This window comes from Tiliqua scincoides, chromosome 4, assembly GCF_035046505.1.
Source record: "Tiliqua scincoides isolate rTilSci1 chromosome 4, rTilSci1.hap2, whole genome shotgun sequence".
NCBI lineage: Eukaryota > Metazoa > Chordata > Lepidosauria > Squamata > Scincidae > Tiliqua > Tiliqua scincoides.
The window spans coordinates 82,576,355-82,586,509 of NC_089824.1; the positions used below are offsets into that span (position 1 = coordinate 82,576,355).

Sequence of the window (10,155 nt, forward strand, 5' to 3'; positions counted from 1 at the left end):
GAGCACACCAGATAACAAGAGACCTCATCCTCAAATATATCTGAAAGCAGTAATATCACTGAAAGCAGTGATATTCCTGCTGTCCTTGTGTGTGCTCCCATGATGGTTTGGGTGCATGCAAAGCTTTCTGCCCATGTAGTTCAGCTTCCTGGCATGTTCCAAGCCACATATTCAACAGGCCTCCCAAGAGTGATCAGGGTGGAGAAGCCAAAGATAATATTACGAGTACTTTAAGTATTCAGAGCCCCTCACATGCATTCCAAAAGTCCTTTCAAGAATGCTGCCAGGCAGCTAATTCAATATTGTTATCCTTCTTTTGCAGATAGGAGGCTAAGGAAGGAGTTGCTTGCTTAAGGCCTTCTGATTACTTCATGGCAAAAATTAGATTTGAACCAGGGACTTTCCAGTTTACAGGCAAATGTTGCAATTTAATGCATACTTAGCAGGGAGGTGATCCTGCTGAGCTCAGTGGGACTTGCTTCTGAGTAAAGATGCATAGGACTGAGCAGTTAGACATTAAGTAAAGCCACTAATGAAGTGGAATACTATACAAAGCGTTCAATTTCTGCAATTCTTTGTAGAACCTATTGTGTAACTTATAGCCCAATCCTATGCATGTCTACTCAGAAGTAAGTTCCATTACAGTCAATGGCTTATTCCCAGGTAAGTGTGGATAGGATTGTAGCCTTAAATGCATGAAATTCTCAACAAGAAAAAGGATATAACCAACTCCCTACCTATATAGTTCTGCCAAAGGTCCTAAATACATTTTTATAAATACTACAACCCCTCGTATATTTGTATTTTAAAATATTGAAATTCTCCCTCTGTCTGTGATAGAGTGGAAAACAAGTTTAAGTATTTTTGTTTTACAAGACCTCAACATAAAAATATCCTAGATTCTTATTTTGCCAAAATCCCCTTCTAAACTTGGTCTAGAGAACTTATGCTCACTTTGAGCTAATTAGTTCTCCTGGTTCAAACATGGCTAGCTCTAGTAGCATACAAAAACTATCACCTTACCCCAGCACCAAAAGGAAGGTAGCTTGCCTGCAGGGTCCCTCTTCCCTGCCCTCAAAGCAAGCAGCTCTTCTAAGTGCAGCAGTGCACCCTTAGCTCTCAACAGGTCCTGGCTATGGCAGCCACACACCAGTCCTCCATAGTCCATCCACCAGTCAGTTAGTCCATTGGTCTATCAGCAAGTCCTGTAGTATGTCAGCCAGTCCATTTAGTCTCTCAATCCAGGGCTTTTCAAACTGGGGAGTCGCAATGCCCCAGCCTGTGAGACCTGGCCTCTGCCCCCTTAAGGGGCAAGGGCAGCCTGGAGACAGGGAGGAGGCAGCTGCATGATCCCCAGGATCGCGCTGCCCAGGGGGGCTGTGGGGGCTTGGGTGCACTTGGAGCCTGGCGCGACCTGCAGCAGGGCTCCCCACAGCAGTGAAAGTAAATGCGGGGTGCAATCTCCTGTATTCGCACCAGGCTCCCTGCAGCCTGGGGAGGCTGCAAGAGGCTTGGGTAAGTGCACCCAAGCCCCCGCAGCCCCCCTGGGCGGCACAATCCTGGGGATCATGCGGCTGCCCCCCTGCCCACGCAAGACTTAGTGGCTCTCAAACTCTCCCAGAGAGTTTGAGAACCACTGCATTAATCAGTCAGCTAGTTCATCCACCAATCCTCTCTCCTCCAAGCTCCTTCTTTCTACGCCAATACCTCTTTCCTTCCTCCAGGTGCTGCTTTTATTTCTGTGGGCCTTGTTGCCTCCAAATGGCTACAGTTCTGCAGCACACTCAGTGCAATCTTGCACATTTCCATTATAATTCAGAAAAATGTCAAACTTTTATCATGCCTATTCTCTTGAGTTTAGAGGAGATAAAATGGGTTTAATCCAAAAATAAATCTATAGCTCATGAAGTATATACTGCAGATACTCACCTATAAGTCGATCCCACAGATAAGTCGAGGGCAGGCTTTGAGTCAACAATCATGGAATTTTCTATGACCCTCAGATAAGTCGGGAGTTAAATTTAGGGGGAGTGTCTGACTATAGTTTTGCCTGATTTTACTCGAGGCCAGATCCTGAAAAATAACCCACCACTAATTGTTACCCAAGAACTGTAGTCTCTAATTTATTAAAAACATAGTAAAAGATCATAAGATACATTTTTATTCTTTTTAAATTCTGGTCTTCATCACCCTTTTGTAAACACTATCAGAGTAAATGCACTGTAAACAACATGCCAGTAAAACAGTGGTTCCCAACCTGGTATTTATGTACTCCCAGGGACACTCAACAGGACCTTTAGGGGTACTTGAAAAAGAATGGAATAATGGTAGAAAAAGGCAAGTCATGCTCCAGAATGCCTTGCAAGACAGGAATGCCTTGCAAGGACCAGCAAGGTAGGAAGGGAGGTAGCTATTTGGCTGTGAAAGTCCCACCAATAGCTAGTTTTTGGTCATCAATTCATGTATGAACCAGTGACTGAAAACCAGCACAGTAAAAAAGCTGAAACATAATATGGAAAGTAATCAATCACCCAGAATTTCTCAGGACACTTCTGGTGCAAAGCAGTGCAAAGGCAGATCTTCTGTTCTTCAAACAGATAAAAAGAGAAAATACTGTGATAAATACATGAAGTCTGGGCTTTCCTATAGAGGAGATGAGGGCTTGTACTATTAATTACAAACATTTTGCTAATATGAAGAGTACAACTTATGGAAATTGGCTGCCAAGGGATATGCATGTGAAAAAGGTTGGGAACCACTGCAGGAGACCCATGAATCAAATCCACCTTTAAGGTGTCTGCTGTGTTAAGCCAGAAGCTCTATGTACAACATACAACCCTTAACACATAATTGGGAGTGTGCAATTCAATTCACAGCAGAGAGATGCAGCTGCATATATTTGCAACCCTTTTTACTCAGAAGTAGACCCACTGCTTTCCACGGGTGTTATTTTTAAGTAAGGGTGCATTGAATTGTAGCCTGCTTCAGATGGAAAGGAGGATTCCCATCCTGGAGTTTTAAAAAACAGACCTGCTTTGCAAGCATTTGCAAACCAGAACCAGGCTGTAGCAGAAGGAAGGAGAATAAAGGTTAACAAATTGCTTCTAAGGAGCTGTACCTGCCTGCCGCTTGAGAAACTTGGTGCCTGCCTGCCACCTGAGAAACAAAACTGTTCGGAGTTGAAAGGCTTTGCCCTCTGATTGACCCGGAGATAAGGCAAAGTGACAATTTGAGCTTGATTACTTGGCAAAAATTTCAGGTACTATAGGCAAGTATCTATGGTAATCAAATTCCAGCAAACTTAAATCTCTATTTCAGTGGTTCGCAAACTTTTTAGCATAGGGACCCACTTTTTAGAATGCCATAGCCCACTGGAAGAGATGTCATGGCTGGAAGTGACATCATCAATTTAGGCTTCAAACCTAAGCCACAATCAGACAAAGGTCCCCCCACGAACAGAGAGCAAACGATGTCACATGCAGACATATTTCTGTAAAAACATTGACATGCTTCACACAGTTGTATTAACAACCAATTGTGGTCTCTATATATACATCTACTGATACAATAGCACACTCTTGGATTGGCTAGAAGCTCTTTCATGGTAGTATACATTGAAGAAAAACCTATGTTGCTGGAAGAACTGAAACACTTCACAGTATAACTTTACAGAGCATAATGCTCTTTTTAGTTTTCACCTGGAATTTTCAATAAGAAGTAAACCAATGAACCTTGGATACACTATATCTTTATATTAACAGTTGGAAATCCACAAACTGTTCATTAGTTTAAATGTTGCCAGTAATTTGCAACATGATTGCTATAGACTAGACAAGCCATTTTCTACCACTGTGCCATGGCACACGAATGGTCTATAGGTGTGCCATGGGATTTTTGGGGAGGGTCATTTATTAGTAGGCCATTGGGATATATGAGTCCCCCACTGGTAGCATGGTGTGCCTTGTCAATTGTCAAAAAACTGATGGTGTGCCTTGACAATTTTAGTACTTTGTCAGTGTGCCATGAGACACACTTTTCAAAAAAGATTGAAAATCACTGGACTAGACACTAGATGATCCTTACTATGTTCCACATGCAGCCATAAACTCATCACAATCTTCAACTCACTCACTTGATCAAGTTCCATTCAAGTCAAAGAGTTGTTCTTCTGAGAAAACCTGCTTAAGACAGGGTTGTAAGCAGGCTTACTTGGAAGGTGGTTGCCCTGAAACTCATGAGTCTTACTTTCAAGCAAATGTGTTTAGTATGAGAGTGTCAGAACTTGCAGTTCCACCACAGAACTAGTTAAACTGGGCACCTTTGTAGTTAAGCCAAATTCCCTTCACCAGGCTGACATGAAAGTTTTGTTTGTTTGTTTGTTTGTTTGTTTGTAAATTTCAGGTCATTAGATAAGTAAGTAGTGACTACAACTTGCAAACTTTAGTTAAGTGAAGTCCTAGAAGGCACATTAGGAAACATCATTGTATCTCCAATTTAAATAACAGTTCGGTCTTATAGCTCAAGCCTAGGCATGTCTACTCAGGAGTAAATCCCAGTCCATTGAATGGGACTTACTCCCAGGTAAGTGTGCAAGTGTGCATAGGATTTCAACCTTAAATACATTGGGCATGATCCACCCAAAGTTATGTATCTGTGAACTTCATTGTTTTAAACTGTGGTCCATACTTCAATCTATCTCCACCACTGAAATTGATCTAAGAATGTTTGACTGGACATTACTCAAACTGGAATAAGCTCTATTTGTAAATAATGGGTACAATCTAACCACAGTTAGGGTGCAATCCCAGCCCACTTTCCAGCACCAACATGCTGCTCCTAGGTAAGGAAACAAACATTCCCTTACCTTGAGGAGGCCTCTGTTAGTACCCCCTAACTGCAATGTAGCACATGTCCCATTGGCACAGCTATGCCAGTGCTAGAAAGTTGGTTAGGATTTGGGCCTATAGCTCTTTCTACCCCTACTGAAATTCACTAAATTAGGAAAATGGGACTCAAAAGTGATGAGTGTTTCCAATGTGTTTTGGGTCTGAGGACAGGTGCTTCTTTCCCCATTTTCACATTTGTGAAAAATGAGACACAGAATAGATGCATACAAATTGTATGTATGAGGAAAAAAGTCCATGAGAAAAATATACAAAGACCATGTCTAGTCATGCCATTATTAGGAGTAACTAAAGTGTCATTTAAAAAAAGAAATAATGAATTATGCTTAAGACAAAGTTAATCTGATTTTTAAGATAGTATGTATATCTAATGTATCACTATTTGGCTCTAGCACAAAATTATAGAACAGCAGATTTGTTTTCAGTAAGTTTTTATTTGCGAACCATCAACCTAATAAAGCAGCTGTAACAGTGTAAGTTTCATTGTAGCTTTGGGGTAAAGAAAGATTGACATTAATATACAAGATGCAGGAGTATCCTGACCTCAATGTGAAATCATTCCACAGTACTTGGTACTCTGGTTGAAAACTGTAACCAGTGTTCCCTCTAAGCTGATCAACCAATGCACAGCTCAACTTTCCCAGTTCAGCCCAGCAATGCAGATCACATTGATTCTAGCTCACTATTAATTTGAAGTGCTTATCAGTAAAAGGTATATTTTGCGTTTTTACTCCATTCTTCCTCAAAGAATTTTTATTCCCCTCTCCTCCATTTTACCATCACAAAACTCTTGTGGGATACACGAGGTAGGCAGATAGTGACTGCAGAAGGATCAGGGCTGAATTTTCCCTTTCCCTGAACCTTTTCCCTGAAGTCAGATCACAGGAGTCACTGTCCAATCCTATCCACACTTTCCTGGGGGTAAATCTCATTGAACACAATGGGACTTACTTCTGAGTAGACATGCATAGGATTGGGCAGCAAGTCCAATTCTAGCCACTACACCACACAGCACATGAAATTCATAGGTGCCCATGTGCGGGTGCCATAAGGGGGGAAAAAATCCAAAAACCAAAGTCAGGTAATAGCTGGTCACTTGCAGCAGGAACTCAGTGGTTGTAACTCAGCTCCTTGACAGATGCACTGCCACTAGCCAGGCAGGATTGAACCTGGGGGATGAACAGGTCATTTTCACGAGCGGGTTAGAACGCAGAAACCCCAGCGCCCAGTCCTAGGCATGTCTACTCAGAAGTAAGACCCACTGCAGTCAATGTGGTTGACTCCCAGGAAAGTGTGGCTAGGATTGGGCTGCCAGTCTGTCCCGGCAAGCGTGGTTGTCTTTCCTGCTCAGCTGTTGCGCTTGTCTTACTTCACTCTCTACCTGTGAGCAGAGAAAAGGGGGAGGGACAAGCCAGCAGCAGAGACAGAGCAGGTTGGACTCTGCCACCTACGTGCACTTTACACCTGAGAGGAGCCACCTGCCGTGCGGGGAGAGGCGGGGAGCCCGCCTGGGCCGCTTGGACTTGGCGAGAGCGGGACCAGGCACCTGCACTTTCCACCGGTGCCCTCCTTGACCGGGCCACCTCGTCTCCCCACCCGCAGCCTGCCTCTGCGAAGCCTCCGAGGGTAGCTCCGCCTCCACGCCAGCCAGCCAGCCGGCGGAGGTTATAATGGGCCGGCCCGAGAGTCGGGGAGAGATAATGACACCCCGCCGCTAATGACAGCCGCAGCCGCTCCTCCAGCGCCAGCACGGCTGCCAGGCACTCTCCAGGGAGCAGCACCGAGCTGGGCTCGTCCTGGCCACGCTCGCGGGCCAGTCTCTGAAGAAGATCTCCGGGCACAGGAGGCTTTCCAGGCGCTGCCCGATCCTCCAGCCACCTGTTGCCAGCACACCGCTGCTTCGGCGCGCGGGGCTGACCGGTCAAGTCACTGAGGAAGGGGAGGGAGGGAGGAAGGCGGCTGCGCGGAAGAGACCCTCCCCGTTCTGGGATCAGACCCCTGTTGGGGGGAGAGAGAGGAGAAGAGCCTCCTTCCCAGGTGCCGCGCAGGTGAGCAGGCAGGCTCTCTCTTTCCTCCCCCGAGCATCTGGGAGCCGGAACTGGGCCGGTCCACCCCAGGCGTAAAGCGGACACATCCTGGTTACCAAAAGGCCGGCAGTGAGAAGGTGGTCCGGAGCCTCAACCCAGGAGATAAGAAACAGCCACCATCATCATCATCACCACCGTCCAACGAAAGCTCCTTCCCCAGGAGTGCAGACTTTGGGAGGAAGGAGCCCTGCTTGGCCCCGGGGAAGCGAGGAGGGCACCGCCGCCAGCCCCCCAGCTGCCTCTCCTCTGAAGCCAGGACAGACACTTGGCGACCCCTCAGTGGAAGACCACCCCGGGCAGGCATGCCCTCTGACTAGCGTCCCTCCTCGGAGACCTTCCAGCGCAGGACTGGGCGTGGGAAAGCCCGCCACCCCACTGCCACCCCCACCGGAGCGGGGCGCAGCGCAGGCTCCCTCCGGGCGCCACCATGAAGCTGGAGATCTTCGCGCCGCGCTACGAGGACAAGCTGAGCAGCAGCAGCAGCGACCAGGAAGGCGGCGGCGGCGGCGGCGCGGTATCCCCGCTGCCCCCCGAGAGCGAGCTGGGCTCGGACGGGGACTGCGCCGCGCTGAGCCCGACCGGCGGCGGCGGGAGCTCGGGAGGGCAGGGCGCGGAGCTCCCGGCGGCGGGCTGCAAGGCGGCGGGGGGCAAGCCCTACACGCGGCGCCCGAAGCCGCCCTACTCGTACATCGCGCTGATCGCCATGGCCATCCGCGACTCGGCCGGGGGGCGCCTGACGCTGGCCGAGATCAACGACTACCTGATGGGCCGCTTCCCCTTCTTCCGCGGCGCCTACACGGGCTGGCGCAACTCGGTGCGGCACAACCTCTCGCTCAACGACTGCTTCGTCAAGGTGCTGCGCGACCCCGCCCGGCCCTGGGGCAAGGACAACTACTGGATGCTCAACCCCAGCTCCGAGTACACCTTCGCCGACGGCGTCTTCCGCAGGCGCAGGAAGAGGCTCAGCCGCACCTGCGCCCCCGCCGCGGCCCCCCCGCAGCCGCAGCCGCCCCCCGCGCCCGCCTCGCCCTGCCCCAGCCCCCGCCAGACGCCCTCGACCGTCGCTGCTGCCTCCCCCTCCTCCGGCTCCAAGTTCTCCAGCTCCTTCGCCATCGAGAGCATCTTGAGCCGGCCTTTCCAGCCCTCCGAGCACCAGCACCAGCAGCGCCCCTCGACGCCAGCGGGAGAAAGGGCGGTCCTCTGGCCCGCCCCGTCGGGCTATTCTCGCTTTCTCCCCCAGGCCCCCGTCTCCTACTCGCTCCTCTCCCCTTTCCCAGCTGCCGCGGCCTCCCCTCTCTACCCCTATGGGCTGCCCGACGCCCTCCTGCTAGAGGGTGACCCTGCCCCACAGCGATCCCCCCCGTCTCTTCCCCAGGAGTACCTCCTCGCTCCCCCCTTCCACCACTGCTTCGGAAGCGGGGCCAAGGGGTCCGGCTCAGCTCTACTGCCCCCTCCGACCGTCCGGGTCCTTGCAGCGGGCTGCCTCCTATAGGCCTTATCCAATAAAAGACCCTCCCGGTGTAATGACAGGACTAGTCGAGCCCCCTCCCTCATGAAGGGGTGACGACTCCAGGACAGGACAAGAAGGGATTCTATGCACTTTGAAAATCCAGAGACTTGGGCTGCAATCCTATGCACACTTTCCTGGGAGAAAGCCCCATTGACTATAATGGGACTTGCTTCTGAGTAGACAGGCATAGGATTGGGCTCTAAGGCTGCAATCCTATCCTTACTTTTCGGAGTAAGTCCCATTGACTATAATGGGACTTACTTCTGAGCAGACAGGCATAGGATTGGGCTCTAAAAAGACTAAAGACTGTGCCTTAATAACGATGGATTTCCCTGGAGGCCACAACAAAGCCATTTGGTTTCTGTTTTGCTTGGACTTTCGAATGGACCACAGAGCTTCTTACCGATTGGCTGAAGGGAAGTGTGCCCACCAATGGTTGATTGTTCCGTCCCTCTAGGACCCATTCATCCGTGTCTTACTGCTGCAACCACCGCTTGCCATTCACAAATTTCAAAGTGGAAAGAGTGTGTTTGGGGTTTGCTTATTATTATTTTTTTTAAATTTAATGAATGCTCTTTTCTGACTGTGAGTGAAACTTTAAAATCTGGGCTCCATCATAAGGCTGCGATTCTCGAAGCATTTCCTCAAGGGACTCTTCTTCAGAGTACCTGAACCCCAAACATAAACAGGGTTGCCAACCTCTTAATGATAACCAAGCTCCTAGGCAACCTTGACTAACAGTTCAGCACAGGACCAGGGCCAGTTAAAGCTTGGCAACCCGAAACTTGAGCCCCACTGTTTTAAACTAAATGCAGTTTTTTCAGCTAAAATGCTAACGCCTTAGGCTGCAATCCTATGTACAATTACGTAGGCGCAAGCCCCTTTGAATCCAGTTACTTACTTCCGAGTAACTATGTACTGTATCAGCTGTTTGCTTCCGCGTAAGCGTGCAACCAAAGCCACCCAGGCCAGCGTGTGCTAGAGCTCTGAAGGGGGATTCAAGCTGAGAAATAATAAAATATAAGTGAGCTTGTATGGACTGAAGCCACATAACACAACTCCAACCCATCCAGGAGCAAGTTATGGTGTTTAAATGCTTTACATTAAAGTTCCACCCCTATTCAAAGCACATTTACACAGAAGTAAACCTGATTGATTTCAGTGACACTGAATGTACCTCTGTATAATCTCTCTATTCAGATGCGGTGTAACTAATTCCCAGAAAGTGCTGAACTACAGTAGTATTTATGGTGCAGCCTGTAGTGTCTTAACTAGTTTGAGGACCGTGACCTTCGACACACTGCCCAATATCGCCAGGATAGTCTTGATCCGGATCGAGTACTCCTAATCAAACAGGACGATTAAGTGCACGTGTGAGTCTTTCCAGACTCAGGGTTTTGCGTGTTGGTATCCCGCACCAAACCCGTGCACCGCAGCGAGTCTTTTTTTTGGGGTGGGAGGGGGCAGGGATGAATTAAGTTATTTGTAACTTTTGGAAACTTGTTTAAACAAGACAGGCTACCGGTTTTTTTATTAATATTTCTATTTAAATGAGAGGGTAAATTTAGTAGATCTCTTTTTGTGAGTGTGTGTCTGCTGGAACTACTTGGGGGGCCCCCCAAAAAGAGGAGCAACCTGAGGGCCTTATCCTGAA

The 10,155-nt window shown here is 48.5% G+C and overlaps 1 protein-coding gene across 1 annotated transcript; it reads left to right on the forward strand.

Annotated features, from left to right (window-relative positions):
• The first annotated feature begins 7,418 nt into the window (after positions 1–7,418).
• On the forward strand, positions 7,419–8,483 carry FOXQ1 (forkhead box Q1). The gene is made up of 2 exons (XM_066624461.1): positions 7,419–7,551; positions 7,594–8,483. Exons 1-2 carry the CDS (start codon positions 7,419–7,421, stop codon positions 8,481–8,483), a joined length of 1,023 nt encoding a protein of 340 aa, XP_066480558.1.
• Positions 8,484–10,155: the final 1,672 nt, after the last annotated feature.